The sequence below is a fragment of the Neltuma alba genome, unplaced genomic scaffold (assembly GCF_004799145.2).
Source record: "Neltuma alba isolate B1F8T4 unplaced genomic scaffold, ASM479914v2 tig00013592_pilon, whole genome shotgun sequence".
NCBI classification, from domain to species: domain Eukaryota; kingdom Viridiplantae; phylum Streptophyta; class Magnoliopsida; order Fabales; family Fabaceae; genus Neltuma; species Neltuma alba.
The window spans coordinates 5,525-28,239 of record NW_021637789.1 but is presented as its reverse complement, the minus strand read 5'-3'; the positions used below and the strand labels follow the sequence as shown (position 1 = coordinate 28,239).

Below are 22,715 nucleotides of genomic sequence, written 5' to 3'. Positions count from 1 at the left end.
TGATAACTTTATTAATCGGAGCTAAATTAAACTATAATACTAGCTTACTATTAATTATACGTCCCGGATATAATGGTATTAGGAATTACTATTGTCTTTTGTTGCATGCTTTGACGCTTCGTGACATATGAGTATTATTTGAACTTTTGATTCTCGCACTCATTATATTTTATTTGTAACTAACCAGTTGTCAACCTTGTAAATGACCGCATGCATGCTTTGATATTATGCCATGATTTTTCCCCCTCATGGGATGCCATGATTAATTCCAAGAAAGTTATCCAACTCCTGATTAAGGTTAACTACTGCTGGAGTGAGAGCAATATTTGAACCCACAGCTGCATAGAATTATCCAAACTGAAGAAGGAATTACTGTGGCTTATTTCTTAAACAATAATGGCAAAATTTCTCAGATTAAATCGGCTCTTTTTCCTGGGGCAAAAATTGAAGCTGTGCTATCAGTATTTTAATAATCATCCGGTCATTTCACGTTATTGATTAATTCTGATCTACACATCACTAATCAAAGTCAATACTTCACCACATTGTTGTTGTTGTTGTTCTTTTGTTTTTAATTTTTTTGGGCCTCTTAGCCTATATAAAATCAATTTTATTAATCAGCCACGGTACTTGAATTCAGATGTTAAATTAATTCTTTCAACGACGCCGTGGTGCTGAAGATGGATATGTTTGTACTAGTTATAGTTTGGAAAGAGGGGAATCCGGTTGTTAGAGCTGTGGGAGAATCGGAGATAAATTATTTTCAACGTTTAATTTTACAACTCAAGCAGTCATGTTATAGTTAATTTCTACTTTTAGGATTATAATCAGATATTAGTTACAACCAATTCATCCACAGTAAAAAGTGCTTAAAGAGCAATTGTCCCGTATGTTCCCTCTCAGTTGGCCTTGTTATCAGTGATTCGTTGGCACTTTGGGTGTGGAACGACGTTATAATTATTTTATTATTTTTATTTGTTAAAATGTGTCGGAAGGGGCCAATTAGCCGAGCCGAGGCAATGGGGTGTGACATGTGAGACGGAACAGGCCACCCGCTTTTCTTTTGTCTTTTTTGGTTAATCGACTTTGTTGTTATTATCTGATTTTTTTTGCCCGGAATGGTTATTATTTGTTGAACAACTGGGAAAACGGCATCTATATCATGCCCCTTGGCCGAGATATGTACACGACACACATCACAGTCAAAATCTTTTATAATCATAAAAACAACTAATATATAGTCGCATTATGACGAGTATAACACGAAAGCATTTTTACTTTGTAACGACAGTCCATACATGTCATATACCTGTTTGTTTTAATCAAGATTTCATACTGTTCCTGAATAATATTTAAAGGACAATATTAAACCACTAAACATTTTGAGGTGTTAAATGTATTTTTAAAAATATTCTACGGTCTTGAATATACTTTTATCCAATAATAATTAGGTCCAAAGACATCAATTGAAAACCATTAAAAATAATAGTATATGAGAGTTAAACGTCTAAATTTCAATTGAAATTATTATAATAACTTTTTTGTATTTCAACAAATTTGGCAATCTAAAAAATTAAGTAATGTTGGTTCGGGTCAGCGAAGGTGAGGGAAGCCGAGTCGCGGGCTGGAAAGAAGGGCAATCCAACCCGGTTAATGAGCGCACTCACAACGTAAAAACAGAGAAAGCGAGCAGAGCAGAGCAGCTCATCATTTCAGTGCCGAACCGCAAAGGAAAAAGATAAAGCGAAAGCGAAAAAAGAGAAAGCTATCCCCAAACAAAGCAAGGAAAAGAGAGGATAATAAAAGACAGGAATTGAAGCAAGAAGAAGAGCTCTTCTAAGAGAGGAAAGAAGGGTTGGGAAAAGAAAAGATGCAGACGGAGCAACAGAACCAGCTGGTTGTTCAGAATTCTGGAAGCCTTAGCTTCAGCAGCCATTTGTCTAAGGAAGATGAGGAGATGTCCAGGTCTGCTCTGTCTACCTTCAGAGCCAAAGAGGAAGAGATTGAACGCAAGAAGATGGAGGTCAGAGAGAAGGTTCAGGCCCAGTTGGGTCGAGTAGAGGAAGAAACCAAGCGTCTCGCCACCATTCGTGAGGTATCTCACCCACTTCTCTCCACATATATACCGGCTTTTCTAGATTTCATGCTAATTTCTTGCTAATTACCCTTTAACTTAATTTCCTCGCAATTTTTCCTTTTTTTCAGTTTGTAGGCAACGTCTTTGTATTTTTTGAACAACTCATTTAGCTTTATTGATGGGGTTCCACAGTTCACCACATATGAGTGATCTGAAGTCTGAACTCTAAACTCCTCATCGTCATCCCTGCCATTTTAACGGCCTTTGTTTTTTGGGGGGGAAAAAATGGGCCAACAATGGCCTTGGTTGGAGAATGTTTTTGTTCCCCTGTGAGGAAAACTCAGCACCTTTTTTCTGCCTGCCGAACAAATAAGTTGGTGCGTTAACAGAGCTATGTAATTATGTTGATTTATAACGGCTAGATATTCCTGATTCAAGAAAGTTCCTCTTTTTTCTCAATTCATAATTTCTGAAAAAAACGTGTTATCTATTGACAAGGAGAACCTCCGAGGTATGCAGAATCTCGGAGGCACTCGAATATACCCGATCTGTGGGTTTGTGGCCGGGATGTTTGTTTTTTCCCTTCCGGTCTTGATAAATCAAATTCAAAGTTTGATCTTGTTGATGGCAAAAGTCATCTGATGGAATACAGGACTGCCTTGCATATTCTTCTTGCAGGACAGCGTCCTAGGCTTCTAACCTAATAATTGACGCATTTGCTTTCTGAAAAATTTGTCGCTCCCTCAGTTTAGCAGTTTCTGATGTTTGAAAGTCATGCATCAAGTTTCTGATATGTTTTATGCCATTTACGAATGGAAGAACTACCGTTCCCATCAGAAGGAAAAAAGTTATGTTGTTGAGCTCCTCAGGGATTATATGTATATATATGCGATCCTAATTATGCATAAAGATATTGATCTGTAGTTTCTTGATTTATCGTGTTTCGAGGAATATCAGGAGCTTGAGGCTCTATCAGATCCGATGAGGAAGGAGGTTGCACTGGTACGGAAAAGGATTGATTCAGTGAACAAGGAGTTAAAGCCGCTTGGCCATACCTGCCAGAAGAAGGTTAAGCCTGAGGGGAACTCAAACAACGAAATTTTTGTAAACTATTCATGCATATGATAGCAATATATAACTCAGTAAATTCCTACATTTTGCAGGAGAAAGAATATAAAGAAGCTCTTGAAGCATTCAATGAAAAGAACAGGGAAAAAGTACAGCTAATCACCAGGTTAATGGAGGTAATTAGCGTCATCTTTATATCATCTTGTGCCTGTAAAAGATTGGTATATATGTTTATATGCGAATTCATTTGTGTTTGTTCTGGGTTTTGCTGGGAATGGTTGCCATCAAATCAACAGCTGGTGGGCGAAAGTGAAAGAACGAGGATGAAGAAGCTGGAGGAGCTGAGCAAGAACATAGAATCGATGCACACAAGTTAGGCAACTGCTAATGATCCGTGATTAGGAATGTGCGGTATATGAAAAAGATAACGTAGTATATGCATGATTGTGTCTGCGCTTGTGTAATTTTCTGGTGTTAATGTTTGTTTTCTCAGTAACATGTGATGGCATATTAGCTAATTTACGAGGGCCCATACCCGCCTTACAAACACGCTTGTAACTAAATACGCTTGCACTCTCCTATCATTTTTTTTGTTTTTTGGTTTTACCCTTCAATTCACTTTTGTATTGTTCTATTTTTAATTTAATTTATTGATGTAATTCTAATTTTGCTCCCTGGTCCAACAAACTGTGATGTTACGGTGGAATTTTCCATCTCAGTACTGTAATAAGTGAATTGCGCAGGTGCAGTGTTTGCGGTAGAATGATTTGTTTCGGTCAGAACATCATAGATATGATTCTACTTTTTTGTATGAGTAATTACTCAATTATTTAATTTCTTTTTTGATATGCCCTTCACAGAAGTCAATATTACATGTTAATCATACAAACTGAACAACAAACATTACTCATCAAACTGCTCTAAGCAGAAAAGCAAACATTAAATGCTTTAAATATTACGAAGCTGAATTTATATTTTGAACCAAATCATGGTATATTGTGAGGTCATCAGAGAAGTGTGCTCAAAATTCTTTGATTTGCAGCGGATCTAAACTTGTGATCAATGATGGGTCATGAATAATGGGACTGAGGGTAAAGCCGGAGAAGGCAAGATGTGGGAGAGAATGAATAAAATAACTAAATAAGAAGAGGAATGAAAAATGAAGGACAGGAGGAAGGCGTGCGGGGATAAAGGAAGCCGTAGAATTTACTTTGCCATGATTGTAAATGGCTTTGAGGGCAACAACTGACTCCTGACATGTACGTATCATCACATACTTATCATTTCCAATTTATTATGGTAAGACAAATTTTTGGGCAGCCAAAAGTGAGGAGCACTAGTATTGGGGAGTCCCACCGTTGGCTGAACCAAAATAAAAAAGAAAAGGTATTAGGGAGTCCCAATGTGACAAATCACCTCAGATTAATTACCAATTAATGAAAAGGAGGTGCGGATGAACAGCCGGCATTACAATCCCATTCCAAACATTATATTTAGAAAAGGCCACATCATCCGTTATTGTTATTTTTGAAACCACCGCATCCATATTTTAAATCCTACTGTTACCCTCTCTTAAAAACTGTTTTTGCCTCATTCGCACTCACAATATCCACAGTATAAGCCCATTTTCTAAGATTTTTTTTTGGTTCAAAATTTAAATATACTTTGAAAATATCTAGAACATTAAATTTTTCTTATGTGCAGTTAAACATCACAAGTAATTAATGGAATGTTTAAAAAATAAACCAATTTTTTATATCTTTAATGAACCAGTTTTTATTCAACCATTTTCTTTTATCGATATACTAGTATAACTAGGTAAACTTCATTTATATTTATGATCGGAGAAATACTAAACAAGAACGGCTACAACCCTATTATAGTATTATTGATGATTGATATATTAAACGGAATAATACGTGTATTTTATTAATTTGCGATTTCATTTCATTTCATTACATAAAATGCACTGAGAAGATGGGCGCAGCCGGAGAGATAGGGGGGCACGCGGACGGTGGTGCCTCGTACGTGAAAATAACAAGACCGTTGAACGGCCAATCATCTTATCGGTTGTCGAGAGAGGTAGACAATTTTTTAGGTTCTAGCGAGTTCCTCTCCATGTTCCTACACTCATCGTTTTTCGATAGTCTTCCCTCGCTAATACCAATACCCACAATTTTTCATTCCAAACAGATTGAAAAATAGAAAACACAGTTTCTCATCCTTGTTTTTTCCCTCTACTCTCGTGAGTCCGCCGAATTCTTAACTTTCAATCACCAAATATCACCTCACAGGCGAAAAATGCGAACTAGCAAACAGGGTGATGTATACATAAATTGCTCGAAAATCTAATATGGGCACCGGAAATTTAAGGTTTTTAATTAATGTACAAAATTTTTAAAGTTCATTATTTGGAAAGGGTCATAACTTCTTTGTTTTTTTGACGAGGAAAGGGTCATAACTGAGAAATTGGATTAAAAAATATTGAAAGAGAGCAAGATTAATGTGTAATAGTGGAGAGGCCATATTTATCAGGAGCAGCGATGGGATGGAGGGCAGCATAATGGGAGGGTGGTAAAGGGGTTGGGGCGACCCTATGAAAATTAAGAAGTCACTGTCAGGTCCCATAAGAAGCGTGTTTAAAATATGCGGGCGTTTGGGGGTTATGCCGAAAATGTCGCAAAATGACGTGTCAAAGCCGAGCGATATATAGGAGCGACTGACTCATTAGGATGACGACGGCGACTTCAACGGTGTGCATAAATTGTTGATTATATATATATCATTCATTTTCAACATTGATAGATAAGGTCGCTTCTATTTCCCGGGAAACCCTTGCGTCTTTTCTCACCAGTCTCGCGCTTCCCTGTATCAAATTTCGACTATAAGCTGAGAGGCTCCATTCCCGCTGCGGCTGCCGAAGGGGTGGGTTACACCAGCATATATCATTCACCATAATATGGGCCCAACTAACCCAAATTATCCTCTTTACCCACACTTCCATTGGGCTTTTTTTAACATATGTTGCCCGGACCCAAAAAGATGACACCAAGCCTACCATCGAAGCCCGAATATGAGATTCTAATCACCTTGAACTAATCCATATAGCTTGGCGACTTTGCCTTTCTACCAGCTGTTGCCGATGCTGAGTCGTGTCCATGTCATTGGTCACAAAGGAAGAGGAATCACCCTGCATTTTATTAAAAAATCTTATATTTCTAATACTACCTCCACTTATTAATATAAAACTAGTTGACTAATTTAAGTAGATTAAGAAAATTAGTTAAGTTAGTTATTTGTAATAAATATGTATTATTTTTTCTAAAATATCCTTACTAATCAAGTGTATTGGCCATATCTGCCGTTATAATAAGAATTGCCTTGAAAAAAATAATAAATACCAGAGACAAATATTATTAGGATCTTATATTTAGGACTAAAATAAAAGTCAAACCAGCTCTTATATTAAGAAGAGAGGAAGTATTATATATTACTCATCCTGTCCTAATTATAAGACCCTGTTTGTAGACTACAAACAGGGTCTTATAATTAGGACCAGATCAATAGTATATAACAAGTATGACTACAAACAAGGTTTTATAATTAGGACCGGATCACTAGTACATAACAAGCAACGTGTTATAAATTACTAGTATTACCAGTTGACATTTAACCATGATTGACGATGTGTAGGAAGGAATCTTGCTGATTAATCAAGGGTCAGGGAGAAGCATCCCGCACGGTTCCTTACACGATTTAACGATTCGAAGCCACACATCGGATTCCATTTCATCCACCCCGTAGCTAGCTATTCTAAACAAACATAGGACTAATATAATTATTCAGCATTATATGTGACGATGAGGAATCATTTTTTTGTATATTTAATCACACGATGTCATCTTGAACTGTAGAAATTAATTACTGGCGACGCTCTCATTAAGAATCCAATCGAAGACGTGAAAATATTGATAATCAGTTTTCCGACGTCAGTGTGGATAGAGAGGTAACGGCAAACAGGGGTTTATGATGTGAACGAAGCCAGACGGGGGTTTGTGTATTTATTTATTTGATGCAAATTAAGTGGGTGTGGGGTAAAGACGAAGGAAACGATGGCACGGCATTTATTTAGGGGCATGGAAGAACATTCCGAAACGACATGGTCTCATGATTGGTGCCATAATATGTACATATCACTGCCCAGTGCCAAGGGGTTGAATCTCACTCTTATGAATACTGCCATTATGCAGAAAGCACAGTGTATCATATAAAATCCCATTTCCATGTCTGAGGCTGGATTCGTGATGCCAAATATCCAATTCCATTTCAGTGGCTACGTGAAGAGAACCTCTTCTGCGCAACCATTATTCTGCCTCAACCGTCTTGTCGATTCTAAATTTAATACACTGCACGAGATTCCTTGTCTGGTCTCAGAGAGACCTGTTTTCAGTATAAAATTACCACTGTTTCGCGCATCTTCTCTCCGCTTTCCTGATGTTGCACCGCACGACACAAATATACAATACGGACACTGCAAATGAATTAACCCACGCATCTCATTCTACTTGGGGAGGCCCGACGTGTTTTGGAGCGTAGCCACTAACTAGTGGCCTGATACAGACAACCCTGCTCGACATTTACATGCTAGCTAGCTGTTGCTCATATCAAGTTGACACCATCTCACATTGCCACGACCATACGTTATTTCTCTTCTTGAGCGATTTTGTTTTCCTCTCTAGCTGCATTCTCCCACGTGCGCTCTTTCTAGAACCCAGTCTATATATATAAAAGTCAAACTCTTTAACTATATATACATATATTGCGAATTGAGTTCGTCTCAAAACTTAATCCCTTATCATTTTCATACGAATAATATGATAATCGCCCACAGCTAAATTTCATCGAACAATCAATGAAGCAGTGACGAGAAGAGGGGTGAAAATTGTGATAAATATAGTTTCGTGTAATTAACAATAAAGGTTGATTGAAGCTTTCCAAATGGACTACCGGAGTAATGGAAGAAGGGAAGATCATTGGTATCGAGGAATATAATATAAAATGAAGCAAGGATTTTGGCATGGATCACAGAAGGGGGACGGGAATCCTATGCTGAAGGAGGAAGGGGTAGAAGTGCCACGTCAGGAGACAGACCCTGACACGTGGACGAGGTCGTCCCTCAACACTGTTATTATACACGTGGGAAATGGACTCCCCCCATGACGGTGCACGGCCTAAACTCACCGTCGTTTTACCAGGACCTTCTGTGATCGCCATGCATGGGGCCACTTTGGATTTCCTCACCATCATGATCTCTGATCAACTATCTTCCCTCTGTTTTGTTTTTTTGCTAGGAGTGCCACTTTTACACGTAGTCCTGAGCACCCCCTTTATTTTCCACGTCTCATGGCAAACAGATAGGTGGCGCGGGGCGTGCAATTAATCATAACTCAGATAAAATTAGTGGAGAACCCCTGATATTCCTAAGGATCATGTGAAGGGCAAAGACGTTAATTACCCAGGTATGCTACTTCATCAACAACAAGCAGCAGACAAGTAACTTTGTATTATATATGTCGTCATACAAAACTACAAATTGGAGCTGTCGGCCTCCGGGCTTACGTTAACCTGCAACAATCAGCAATCAGCAATGTATCACCTAACTAGGATGCGCATCTTCTTGTTATTTAATGCCCGCATAATTGATACTTAGCATGTGCACATCAACCTCGATTTGAAGATTTCAAGATTAAATTTGGTGACACGTCAACGTGGATGCATTCATATATACATATATATAGAACGCCGGAAGCCATTCCATTAACATTAACTCTTTTATATATATATATATATATATATATCTGTGTGCGCTCTTCTTCTGTCTGTGCAGTAATACAATTCTGGAGTCAATATGGGCGTGCACCAAACCCGTTAATTAAATTATCGGTTGTTTAATTTATTTGATTAACTCGATACACTTTCTTGTATCTTTCCCTGTAAAGTATACGTGTAACCAAACAAATAGGAAGCACGTTCCTGTATGTTTATACTCAACCAGAAACATGAGTCTTCGTGGAAATCAAAAAACTTTATTTTGAATTACCGGCACAAACAGCTAATTATACGTTTTTAAAATCCTGTTGGGGCAACATTAACATGGATGTACGTAAGAGTTAATTAAAAGCGACGACTTGAATTGAAACGGCTCATACTTAACATAAGCGACGATTATAGCAGTAACTTCTGTCATGACCACAATAACTAAAATGTTTTCGGTCTTTAATTATATTCCTGTTTGTCCGATTAAAATGATATCAGTCGGACACAGCCACAGCCATACTGTATATGTGGTAAAACTGAGGCAAGAAGGTTGTGTGCTTTAACATCATATTCAGGAACAAAAGAGGATGACAGGGAGGGCCGGGAGAAGGTGCCATTTCACTCCCCGCGACAGGAACAGGAGTAGAGACAGGTACATACACACAAAGTCACAGAACAAGCAAGCACGAGCCATATGTATTTTTTGTTTTTCAAGTGAAAAAGAGATGTACTATTACTCAAGAAGTAATTACAAAAGTTGCAGGCCGGGAGGCGAGAGCCTTGCCATATGTGTTTTGTGTGAACGCAATTGACTTGGTTTTACTTTTGGGGATGATAGTGAAAGCGTGCGATGACACTCGTACGTCAAACACACACCCACATTCTTCCTTTTGGTTAAAAAAGTCTTGACTGTCCGTTCGAAGCACAAGGCTTTGCATTTGCTGATGAAGAAAAAAGCGAGTAAACGCTGATACTGCGATATCATGTGTTGGGGAGCGTCACGCGTTGCTCCTCCCAACGCCCCTCGGCACAGCACATGAGCCCCGATAATTTATATATGTACGTATATATAAATATAGAAAACATAGTACATGCACTTCATAATGTTTCTTTCTCCCAGAGATTATATATTATATATATTGAGAACATCTGCATGCATGGGCATAGTTTGAAATTTAAATTAAAGGTGAAGGTGAGTGGAAATGGAAAAGGACTGAACAGGTTATCAGTTCAAAAAAAAAAAAAGGTAGAGAAGCCAGGAGAGATGCAGCAATAAGCAGTAGGGGCCTCTTAAGTCACTGCATTTTTGGTTGGGAGCGATCGTTCCTCAGTATAAGTACATGAGTAAGAAGCCAATAAAGATAGTCCGCAACAAGTGATGAAAGGAAAATAAAAAAGATGAAGATCTGGTTCTTGGCTGAACCAGAATTTGGCATAGCAAGTTGCCACGCCCCTGTTTTCGTCGTTTAGCTCCCGTTTGGGCTCTAGTGCCATGCCGCCCCCACGTTTCCCAACCTTCTCTCCTCAATTGCCCTCAACGTCTTCGGCTTAGGATCAAGATCGTCGAAAGCTCAGGTTTTCCCGCAAATGTTTTTATTTTTTATTTTCAAATCATGTTTTATCCAGCTGTAAAGCAAGTGTTTCGGTAACTAACATCATTATTGAGAATGTTTTTGCACAAAACTAGTCCCTCGTCAAGCAAAATTTTTGCCACCATTATTGACGACATTGTTCCTGCTGCTATATATACCAAGAGTCCAGGACCTACCGCAACATATGCCAATGTGAAAGTAATAATGTGTCATAAATTGGGCTTATAATTGAATTTTTTTTTGGGTACATATAATTGAATGTTTTAGTAACAGATTGCCAAGTCAAAATGCGCACAATCTTAATCGGGAGTCAGAGACGTTTTTTTTTTAAAAAAAAAGAAAAAACAGAGGAGGTGGGAGGGACAGTAGAAAATTTTTTAATCAAGGAACCATATCCTATGATGGATTTATTAATGAAGGCATGTGCCTATGTAATAATATAGCACTAATATCAGGATCTGTCGTGTAGTAACCAGTAATGACAAGATAATTAGAGCTGTCAGTCTGTAGCAGAAGGAAACCGGCCGGGGAGGCGGAAATAACAAAGGTTAAATTTCTAATATCTGTCGTTGGTAATCGATTTTTTTGTTAGTGAACGAATCTAAACTTGTATAGTACAGTATTTATCTCTCTCCCTCTGGTCTGCTTTTGTTTTCTGACACACCCGCGGGTACGCGTATGCTGTGAAGAGCAGTTCCCTTCCGAAGTGCGGAAGAGAGAGACCACATAAAACACTCCTCCATCCCGGGCTTTCCATAACACCTACAATTTGCACCAAATTTTATTTATTTTCTATTCATTGTACCCGGATAAAGACAAGTGACTCCCGAATATGTTATTGTTTTAAAATAATATAATAATTCGTTAATCACCGGTTTACCCCACCCACCCATCTTGCCTCGATATTTTAACCCAAGCCCAGATTTGAATCAGGAAGTCTCCTCCTTCCTTCTCCGTATAAGCTGGCAATGGACCTTATTTGAACCCTCCACCTCTCACAACTACCAGAGTGCTTTGTTCTGGCTCCGCATTACACGTTTCTGTTCTCGCACCCACCTCTAGCCGCCACACATACTGTTTTCAATTTCATGATGGCTCGCCATTTACATGAGCTACTCAAGGAAGATCAAGAGCCGTTCCTATTAAACAAGTACATTTCTGATAGGCGGAGCCAGCTGACGAAAAGGCCTTCGCCCAGCACTACTCTGCAACTTAAGAAACCAAAACCAATCCATCATCACAACTCAAGCTTCAGCCCTGATTTCTGTAAAAATGCTTGCTTTTTCTCCTTTCGCAACACCCCTGATCTCTTAAGCTCGCCATTCCTGGAATTCGCATCTCCGGTCAAGAGCCCATGCAAGTCCCCTAATGCCATCTTCCTCCATATCCCTTCTCGAACGGCCGCACTCCTTCTCGAAGCTGCTCTCCGAGTTCAGAGACATCCATCATCTTCTAAATCTAAAACCCACAATAAGACAAATGGGTTTGGTTTATTCAGGTCACTAGTCAAAAGACTAACGCCGCGAAGCCGAAAGAGGGAAATACAAGATGGGGGTGGTGACAGAAGCAAGAAAAATGAAGAACAAATGGTATCTAATGATCAGGTGGGCTTTCCATGTTCTTACAATGGACGTCCTAGCAGTGCTGTATGGTCTGAGACCAATGAGGATAAATCTCTGGACATGGAAACATCCAGCAGCACTAGCTACTCCGATGAATCCCACGATATTGACCTTTTATCCGAATCCAACCAGAAACACGTTACAGATTGTGTTTGCTGTGATCACGACTTCTGCGAAAGCCCCTTTCGCTTTGTATTACGGAGTAGCCCCTCTTCTGGCCACCAGACCCCGGAATTAATGTCGTCAAGTCGTCCCAGAGCAGAGGTTTGTCACTTTTTTCCCCCTTATCCTTCTATTTTATGGTGGCGAATATGTTACAACTCACATTGCAACAACCCGGTTTGACTTGGCTCGAGTTAACCGAGCTTGTTCGGCGGTCGTTTTTGTCGGCAACAGTATCTCGGTCAACAAACTTGGCCGGTATGTTGCTGTTGATTAACACTGATACCATGTCATAGTTAGGTGGAAATTTTGCCAAAGATCCTGTGCGTGAAGGGTCAGATAAGTGTATTGCAGGGCTTTGGGTTTTTCCGGTTTCATGACTCTACCAGTACCTCCCGTCTCCCGATCCTGTGTGTTCCATGCAAATCTTATCGCATCTTTTTCACTTTACGCTGGCTTGTCTAGTGAATTAATTACTTGAAACAAGACAAATTATTTTTTCGTTTCTTCTCTTGTTTTCTATTGTTACGCCCCGACATTCGATTTACTAGAAAATAATTCGTATTCGTGTCTAAATTACAAGAATCGTTTTGTTGGTGATAAATAAATAAATAAATAAAAACAAATTAGAAGTCAATATCAAATCCAATTATGACACCGGCTCGGGTCCAAATCCATTGACATTAGGACAAATAATGTTTGGGACAATATTCTAATGATGGTTGTTATGAATTGCAAAACAGGACAAAGAAAAGGATGGAACGGAGAGTGTTGAGAAATCACAATTAAGGGAGGAAGAGGAAGAGGAAGAGAAGGAGCAATGCAGCCCAGTCTCTGTTTTAGACCAACCCTTCGAGAACGATGACGAGGGGCATGAGAACATCAATGAGGACGACGGTTTTGATTTGGAGTGCAGCTATGCCGCTTTACAGAGTATGTCACAAAATTTTAATTGTGCACCAATCGGTGTTTGTTGCGCAGTCGTTTTCCTCCAACAAATTGTCCTACACTCATCTTCAGACTTGATTATCTAATATATGTGTAGAGTAGCCTCATTCTGATATGATTATTATGCCATTCAAGTTTTAGAGATTACAACATAAGTCATACGCTCTTATGGACGTGGACGTGGCCGTCTTCTAACATAAATTTGAACACGACCCCACCCTTTTGATAAAGGAGTTTTGTCTTGATTTGGCTACTTCCATTCAATGCGTTGGGTAGAATTTGAGCAAGTAATACTTAGGGTAAAGAATCATTATTGCTCTTCAGTACTGGTGTATTTTTTTACCTATTTTACTGGTTTGCAAGTGGTGGAACCTGTAAGAGCTATTGCTGGCCGGATGTGTTGCATTAATATACTTGAAATAGTACAAGTATCCCATGCTCAATTTAGGCATAAAAAATTTTCTACCAACATAGATGCTAAGCCTGTCTACCAGAGTCGCATAAATGGCGAGTAAATGATTTGGTACAGATAAGGTGAAACAGAGTCTGGACAGACATACGTAACCAATTAAGTACATCTACCTATATAGATAAGTATTTGATTTTTGACTAGCTATCTCCAGATCTGAACCTTATAACATATTCTAATTATAACTCTTAAGTAACTTCAATAACTGATCATTTGTATATGCTGATTTGAAAATTAGAATAAATGTTTGAGCAATTATAAGTAGACTATTATGCACAGAGGTCTTTATAATTATTAATTTCTTTTTTCTGCTAATTCGACAGGAGCAAAGCAGCAACTATTGTACAAACTTCGTAGTTTTGAGAAACTTGCAGAACTGGATCCAATTGAACTTGAGAAAAGAATGTTAGAAGAAGAGGAGGAGGAAGCCGATGAGACACCAGAAGAAAAGGACTATAACAGGTTAGTCTTAGAAGTCATCTGCCAATCTAGCACCCATGAAAGACGAGGAATCCCGGAAGACCACAAGAGACTGATTTCAGATCTCATTGTGGAGGAAGAGAGAGAACTTAATTCCTTGGAGGAGAGGGAAACAGTGATAAGAAGGGTTTGTAAGAAGCTGGAATTATGGAGAGAATTGGAACCTAAAACAATTGATATGATGATCCAACAAGACTTTGGTAGAGAGGATGATGGATGGAAGAAAAATGAAGAGCACAAGGAGGAGGTGGCAGGGGAGCTGGAGCTGGCTATTTTGGGGCTTCTGGTGGAAGAATTTTCAGAGGAGCTGGTGATGGTATGTTGAAATGGGTAAATTGGGAAGCATGCGGAGAACTTAATATGAGGCATTACCTTTATTCTTTTAGTTAGAAGAGTACAATACAATCTGACACACACGGTAATGAAGTAGGCTAGTTAGAGAAATGACCCAACAAAGCTAGTGTGGGTTGCAGATTAGTATGTACATGACTCGTGTATGTAGCTGGCAGGGAAATGCTGCAAGTCTTGCAGCGTAATTGAATATGATTTCAAAATCATTGTTGGCCTTCTAGGTTCTCATGTCCTGATGTTCACTTTGTACATTGGATTTATTTTATGTCGCATTGTAACCAAACAGGTCCATCGAGCCAATCGTGATGGCGTAGTGGGGTTCACGCCCGCAATCTGTGACTATCCTGTTTAATCGGAGAACCTCTTTTTTGACGAAGCATTTCGAGTCACGTTGGGGTGGTTAGTAGCTAAACGTGGGACATTAATTATATATACAGATGTTAGTGAAGCGAAGCAATCTGAAACTAATTAAGGGTTGGAGAAATAAACATGACAGGATAGCGGAAAGAGAATTTGAAAAACGTAAAGGTTCGCCCTGCCTTCACCTTTCAGCGCCTCCTCTCTTGCGTTCTGCAATATCATGATTTCGGCTTGACCTCAATGGGAACGTCAGCTCCAATTGGCGTCAACAAATCGGCCATGAGCACTCCACAGCCAATGCCCTTTTGTTGCTCTCTCTCCTCTCACCCCAAACCCCATTTCCACACATTCCCTCCCACCCAACAGCCAAAAGCTTGTTTGGAATAGCCATTGGAGCTTTTAGCATTAACTCGTGATTTAGAAAATATGAAATAAGCATATGAGAAAAATTTTATTTTGACTCACGTATAAATAAGAAGCCCAAAAATTATTAATTGAAAAAAAATATTCTGTACAAGTATATAGCAGCTAGAAGATATAAATCTCTCAATTCATTCCAAATTTCCATTTTATGCCTATTTTGTTATTGCTTTTGGTATCATAAGATATGCCTTGATGTAACTGAAATTTAATTCACCTTATTCTTATCCTCATGAAAAAAACTGAATTCAGGCAGCATCATTTTTTTAATTGTATCGGTTAAGTGCAGCGACTATATTCATCAACAACCTCTTCTTTTGTTGTGGGGAAACAAAATCCCCTTGGCCCACACCAGCCTTGTTGAATTGAAAAGGGGCAAATGTGAAAAGTTACAGAAACCACTGACGACCGACCTGGGAGGGGGTGCGTCGCCACGTGACCGTTTAATTGACACGAGCGTTTCCCGTTCGAAAGCGCCATCACTATTCACTAAGCTCATGCTCTCCACAACGGACCTAACTTTTTTTGTTTGGCCAAAAGACAACGGACCTAACTTGAACGTCAAAAAAACAACGACCTAACTTGGGCATTACTTTTCACTGTTGCGGCAGCATGACTTCTCCCATGATTATTTGTCCTGTTCCAAATTCCATAACGAGCGTTGCACAACTTATTTCTACACCACCATAACCCCTTTAAATCTTATCTCGGTACACCATTTTCTTTATTTTTAGTATTTCAAATGTTAAGAACCCAACACGAAATAAGCTCCGAAACTGAGAAGACGAGAAAATTCGAGAAACCGCTTTGCGTGTTGCTTGCCTGTGCGTCATGATATTGACATTTGGAAGGACCTGCCTCGGGTGACAATATTGGGAGAACAAATTAAAGTGTGTGTCCTGAGTTGGACGTGTCAAAATACTCCCATAATACAACAAATCCTAACTATTTAAGTTTTTGTTAAAGAAACCAGGAATACTGATCGTCGTTTTTATTTTATTGGCAATTATACATTATTTTTTTTCCGTATAAGAATTACATAATATATAATATGTGAAGATATCACTATGAAACGCTTTTGCTTTCAACGGATGAGGACACGCGTTTCCTAATATTATGTATAATTAATATGAATTTTCTCTGGAAATGATGTTGATATTCTTTAATAAATTTAAATCATTAAAAACTGAGTCATAACGACTTTTTTATTTTCATTGCAGATGTGCCCAGAGAGTAGAAAGAAACTTAATTAATCATGTACCCAAAAAAAAGAAGAAATTGAATTAAAGAGGAAGGATCACGTTTGGAAAGGGAGGGTAAGTTGTTCATATTTTCCCCTTTTCGGCACGCGACATTGAGAAAAAGACTTGGAACGCTTACACGTGGAACATAAAGAATTACGCTGAGGCATCAATTAGCGCACGTCGAACGCGTTTTCCAGGTGCCGCAAAAGCAAAGGGGTAGCGGTGTAAAGATGGGCCACACCAGTCTCCACAAATTAATTGGAGTCACAAAAACCTTCTGAAACCCAACCTCTCTGTTCAACGTAAACTGCCTCTCCCATACTCTGGCTCTCGAAATGGTGAACCAGAAGCGAAGGGCTGGAAGGAAGAAGTTCCAGGAGACTCGTCATCCAACATACAAAGGCGTGAGGCAAAGAAACGGCAAGTGGGTTTGCGAGCTTCGGCAACCTAACAACAACAAAGCACGCTTGTGGCTCGGCACTTTTGCCAACCCTGCCACGGCTGCCATAGCCCACGACGTCGCTGCTCTTTCTTTCAAGGGCGATTCTGCGTCCCTGAATTTCCCTGACGCTGCCTCCTCCTTGCCCCTTAATCCACACACCTCCTCCCTCAGGTCCATCCAGTTCGCGGCCATGGAAGCGGCTGAGAAGCGTCTCTGCGGTGACGATGCTGGGAAAAACGTCTCGGCTTTGTCTCTGGACTGTAACTCTGAGTACTCGGAAGCATTAGAAGAAGGAGGGGACGCGGCGGCGAGGAGCATGTATTGGGATGAAGAAGAGGTATTTAACATGCCTGCACTCATGAACAGTATGGCAGAAGGGTTGATCATCACACCGCCAGCCTTGCAGAGAGGCTTCAACTGGGATGACATCGAAACTACCACCGACTTGACTCTCTGGGGAGACTGACTCCCAAACAGTAAAACCCTTCATTAAACTCATTTATGTACATTCTATAGAAAGTTTCAGTACTTACATCTTCAACCTCCAATCGTTCGCGCTCCTTCATATTCTCATTGTTTACGTGCCGCCCCGGTATTTTTATGTGTAATCTCTACAGACCCAATATGTTGTGCTATGATACGTTGGAAGGTTTGATGATGTCTAGTTTTCATTGAGTAAAGGCGTTCGTTCCACCGATTGGAAAAGATATTATAAATATACTAAACAGGGCTATATTGCATATTAGTGGTGATTTTGGTTTTAAAAAAAAACGTGTATTGGTGATGATTATATGATAGGATTGACGATTATAATCCACGGGGGCCAAGTAAATTATTGGATGACGAATTTCTGTTGGACATTTGAATGCGGGAAGGGGAGGCATTGTATGAGTGAGAATGGGAATGCCCAGGGAATCAGGGAAGGGATGGTGCGAAGTAATGGGTGATGGGAGGAAGAAAGTTTGAAGACACGAGGGCCACCGAGGCCTCTCTCCGTCATAGTTGAGTGCCTCTACATGGGATTTTGGCTCCATCTTTATTTGCCGCGTGGAGTTTGAGAATTGAAGTGGTGGCTGTAGGGACGAGGCCGACTGCATGTTTCCACCAATCACCTTTTTTTCCCCCCGGCGTCCCTGCCGTTGTTCGAGTGTTCTCTTGCCAGCACTAGGCAGCTGGTTTCATTTGTTATTTGTGGCTATATATTTTAGGATTCGCGTTTGATACGGTGCTGTGTTTACGCTTTGTGATTTTGTTTTCTGCTAGTGTCTTGAGGTGTTTTGCTTTTTTTTTTTTTGGGCGCTCTTTGCAACCCTTCTCAAGTCTGCAGACCTTCGTTTCTTATAGTAATACTCCTCCGGCCCTTAATATAAGATCTAATTATTAAGTTAATTTTAATCCTAAATATAAGACATATTTTTCATATTTATTAATTTTTTTTCTAAATTATCCCTATAGATACTTCCTCAACCATAGTCAAATAAGTGACGGATGGAGGATATTAAGAAAAATGATTATAGTGTTTTAGAAAAAAAATGTCATGTTTCTTATAATTAACTAATTTACTTAACTTTTTAATCTAATCAAATTAATTAAATAGACCTTATATTAGGGATAGTATGTTTTTTGTTTTTTGGGTCATGATTCATGAACGAAACTATTCCGTACATCCTACGAGTGAACACCATAAATGGAGACCCGATATTATAGGATGATCTTGCGATTTGCAAATCAATTTGTGCCTTTTCTTTCTTTTCTTTTTTTAATTAGTGTTGGAAAAAACTTATATACAATTAAAGTACCTATTTCCAATTTTTTGACCAAAAAAAAAAGTACCTATTTCCAATTTAAATAAGGCATGTGGATTTTTTTAATTCTATAATAAATTTTTGTTATTAATATTAGGGTTAATACAAATTTTGATCTTTTATGTTTGTCTTCGTTTTAGTTTTGGTCCTTCAACTTTCAAACTATAGATTTTGGTTGTTCAAGTTTTTTTTCATTTAAAATATTAATTCTTATAATTTAATAAAAATCTAAATTATTTTGCTTCTTAAGGGATCAAAACTCATGGTTTGAAACTTGAAGAACCAAAATTAAAATAAGAACAAATTTGAGGGGCTAAATATTATATTAACCCTTAATATCATCATTAGTTTAAAATTTACTTATTTCTATTTCATTGGATTTTTTTTTTACTTGCCAAAAAGTACGTAAAGCTAAGCACCTAGTCTTTTCGGTTGGTTTTGTATAGTAAAACATGAAATAAATATGTTTCTCTCACCCCCGCGAATTAAGCGCGTGCGTTTTTCAATTTAAGGAATAAAAAATCTTCGCCAATAATTTACTAAGCACGCCGTTCCCTCACTCATGATATAATTATTTCGCATATCATAATTTGATTTGAGTTAAGATATTTATAATAATAGTTTTAGTTTCTTTGAAAAAAAATCAATAACGCAGCAACAGGGCAGGATATTAAAAAAAAAAAAAGGAACAAAAAGAAGAAGAAGAAACTACAAAGCGAAGTTACTTGAGCTTGTTTTCCTTTACCGACCACTTTGGGCGCCACCGCACCTTTCATGCCAGAACAAACTCGGCTTTTCTACAGAAGTAGATGGGCCTGGATGTTTTCTGGCAAAATATACAGGGGCTACATATTTTAAGCCCATCAATAAATGTAATGGACGAGAGATTTCAGCTCACTTGGTGATGGTGAATGGGAGCCCAAAGACCGAATGTTTCTTAGGCCTCACCCTCTCCGGGGACCCATGCGCACTCCTCTTATCCGTAAAAGAGTTTCAAGTGTGTGCAGGGAAAATATAAGTTACTGTCTTTTCGGTTCTAAATATAAAATGAGTTTTATATTTAGGATATTTAGGATTAGAGGAGTACTATATTCTTGAAAGGGAAAGAACCATCATCAACTAATTAAGCGGAAAACTCAAGGGAAAGTCTTACATAATATATTGAATGAGGATTGGGGCGGGTATGATCAGAAGCATTAACTTGTTGGAGAGTAGTGACGACGAAGCTTGTAATTTTACTGTGGAGTCTACGGGGAGGGGTAGGAGTTCTCTCATGCACACACTTATATATGATTTGATATTATTGCTGTAGTCTTCATGGCACTAAATGGGGTTAGGCGCATCCGCATGTAACTAATGTTTGTTAGGTCATGGATAGTGACGACCACATTATGCGAATTTTGACATTCACTTGTATCGGCATTTGATGATAATAATATTCACGGTATCAAGCTAAAATATATATATTTAGTCTTTTAACTTTATATAGGGTTTCGCTCTGGTCTATTAACTTTAAAAAATATACTTTTAGTTCTTTAATCTCGAAATTGTTAGTCTTAAATGATGATTTTTTGTAACAATCATGGTTGTTTTAAATATTAAACTTAATATGTTAACATTTACTAATATTTTATCAGCATTTAAGAGTTCAATATCATCATTTTTGTTAACAGTTTTAGGTTTAGAGGAGTAAAAGTTTACTTTTCAAAGTTAAGGGATCAAAATGAAACCTTGTATAAAGTTAAAAGACTAAAAATATACATTAACCTAAAATGTTTTAAAAAATTATGAATTCACCATTTAAATATTCCATGGAAAATTTCGTGGCTAATCTGCCATGGAATATTCCGTTAGTAATTTCATGGCTAATCCTTTTTTTTTCCCTTTTATTATATTAAACTATTTTATTTTGATTAATTGTTTAGTTTTTGAGGGGAAGCAAAAGACAATTAAATTTGTTGAAAATCAAACATGCTATAATTAAAAATATAGTCTTTGATAGATCCTGAACACTTCAAATGTCAAATGTCAACTAAAAGTCAGAAATAATAAGCCAACTATCCAATAATGATAACAACTCTCGACTGTCATTTTCTAAATTTATATTGCTGCTAGAGGGCTTAGATAATCTAATTCCCATTTGCTCCAATGCATTTGCTATAATTTTGTTTCATCTCTTGATGCCCTTGTTTAATTTGTTGATTTTCTTGTGTGAGTTCTGTTATCCTTATGCACAATTCAATTTCAACATTAGTATTGATGCTTATGCTGTTGATGGAAGGAGAAGATCTCTGAGGTGTACAAATATCATCATCAGCCTCAGATCCAAATCCATAAATGCAACCATTCTTGTTCCTATCACCTGTAACCTCTAACCATATGTTAAATTCTTTCTTATTAGATTGCACACTTGGAGAGCTTTTTTTAGAACTTAATTCTACCTTTCTCCTTATGAATTCATCCTATAAAACAAAAAGCAATAGCAACTTATCTAAAGATTTATCTGTTAATAAAGTACAATAACGTCGTATGATTCATATAGGCGACTCCACTCCATGAGATAAGACTTCTTGTTGCTGGATTAATCAAGAAACCGAAAAAGTATTATTCAGCATTGGAGTCTAAGTTTTTAGGCGTAGATTGGAGAGGTCGCGCTATACGTCATATATCATAATGATTGGTAATTGTTATTGAGCTGACATATGTGCCAATTAGCAGCTCCGATGCATCCAAGTGACAAACTGGCGCTTTTGTGAAGGAGCTGGCATGGGCCACCCACCAAAAGAAAAGAGTCCACAACCATTCATTGTCACCATGAACAATTAATATATTTTCATCCAATTATTGTGCTGGTCATATGCATAAATTTGGGAATAATATATATGTACCCTAGGAATCATATACGTTTTAAAACTGGGAATGCACGAGAGCTGACGTATATATATTTGCTGTAGAATCAGTCATTGCCCGGGAGCAACACTAGCAATTAATAGGCAGTTGAAGCTGAAGTTGAACCTTATCTTGGCCCGCTGTTGAAATGGAAGCCAGGATCTTCACAATTTCAAAGACTAATTCTCATTTTTATACACACACACGCACAAACTTTTAATTTTGACCATTTCCTCACGTAATTAATCACTTCGGATTGGTCCATATCACTGCCATCAACACGGAGACCTCCCTTATATACACAAGACCCTCCAGTTCAACCCAGAGTATTAAACCAACGTAACCCCAATCCTTTCATCTCCCCGAACCAAGCAACGCTATATACTGCTCATCAATTTCCCTTGTCTCGCTGATTAATTTCATACTCCGGCTTATTCTCATTCGGCTTTTTCAAGAGATGGGAGTTCCGGATCTACCCGCTGCTTCGACTTGCTCCGACGACGACGTAGTCGGCTACAGTGTTCCCTATATTCCTCAACAGTGAAAGGCTCCTCAATTTCATGTCTCCGACAGGAGAGTGTTCCTAGTCAAAAGGCGTTATTCCACAAGGCTTCGTGGTCGTGGTGGCCTTCTATCCTCCCTGGCTCGCAGGCTTGGCCGTTTTAAAGTCCGAATCATCGTTTTACGTGATGGCTCCGATCCTAGACAATGCTCCTGATCTTTTATTTCTGCATTCTAACCCTCTCCAATTATTTGTCCATTTGCAAGCACTATTGAATTCAAATTACTTCACTTCATTCTTTCTCTCACTCTCACATGTGTGGTCTTGAAGATAACAAAACTGATGAAATTTTAAGCAATAACCTCCCGGAGTACATTATTTAGTTCTCGCAGCTATATGCCCGTGTAACTTCTCAATATATGAATTAATTATAATTACTTAACCAATTAAAAATACGAAAATTACGC

The 22,715-nt window shown here is 38.4% G+C and overlaps 3 protein-coding genes across 3 annotated transcripts; all 3 read left to right on the top strand.

Moving 5' to 3' along the window:
* Positions 1 to 1,663: 1,663 nt before the first annotated feature.
* LOC114738460 (ankyrin repeat domain-containing protein 30A) lies at positions 1,664 to 3,908 on the top strand. Its single transcript, XM_028926519.1, has 4 exons — positions 1,664 to 2,095; positions 3,035 to 3,145; positions 3,241 to 3,321; positions 3,442 to 3,908. Exons 1-4 carry the CDS (start codon positions 1,871 to 1,873, stop codon positions 3,520 to 3,522), a joined length of 498 nt encoding a protein of 165 aa, XP_028782352.1. The 5' UTR covers positions 1,664 to 1,870; the 3' UTR covers positions 3,523 to 3,908.
* Positions 3,909 to 11,645: 7,737 nt separating this feature from the next.
* LOC114738448 (uncharacterized) lies at positions 11,646 to 14,794 on the top strand. Its single transcript, XM_028926504.1, has 4 exons — positions 11,646 to 12,440; positions 12,635 to 12,709; positions 13,082 to 13,271; positions 14,079 to 14,794. Exons 1-4 carry the CDS (start codon positions 11,646 to 11,648, stop codon positions 14,558 to 14,560), a joined length of 1,542 nt encoding a protein of 513 aa, XP_028782337.1. The 3' UTR covers positions 14,561 to 14,794.
* Positions 14,795 to 16,897: 2,103 nt separating this feature from the next.
* On the top strand, positions 16,898 to 17,518 carry LOC114738447 (dehydration-responsive element-binding protein 1C-like; the record flags this gene model as incomplete). The annotated part of the gene is made up of 1 exon (XM_028926503.1): positions 16,898 to 17,518. A coding segment is annotated over one exon (621 nt), but the record flags the coding sequence as incomplete, so codon positions are not given.
* Between the last annotated feature and the right edge of the window lie 5,197 nt (positions 17,519 to 22,715).

What these genes read in the sequence shown, in the direction of transcription:
- LOC114738460 (XM_028926519.1), top strand. Translation starts at nt 1,871, where the DNA reads ATGCAGACGGAGCAACAGAACCAGCTGGTTGTTCAGAATTCTGGAAGC. An exon ending in GTCTCGCCACCATTCGTGAG is followed by an intron (nt 2,096 to 3,034) that starts GTATCTCACCCA and finishes GAGGAATATCAG; the next exon opens with GAGCTTGAGGCTCTATCAGA. An exon ending in TAATCACCAGGTTAATGGAG is followed by an intron (nt 3,322 to 3,441) that starts GTAATTAGCGTC and finishes TCAAATCAACAG; the next exon opens with CTGGTGGGCGAAAGTGAAAG.
- LOC114738448 (XM_028926504.1), top strand. Translation starts at nt 11,646, where the DNA reads ATGGCTCGCCATTTACATGAGCTACTCAAGGAAGATCAAGAGCCGTTC. An exon ending in CAAGTCGTCCCAGAGCAGAG is followed by an intron (nt 12,441 to 12,634) that starts GTTTGTCACTTT and finishes ACCATGTCATAG; the next exon opens with TTAGGTGGAAATTTTGCCAA. An exon ending in CAGGGCTTTGGGTTTTTCCG is followed by an intron (nt 12,710 to 13,081) that starts GTTTCATGACTC and finishes ATTGCAAAACAG; the next exon opens with GACAAAGAAAAGGATGGAAC.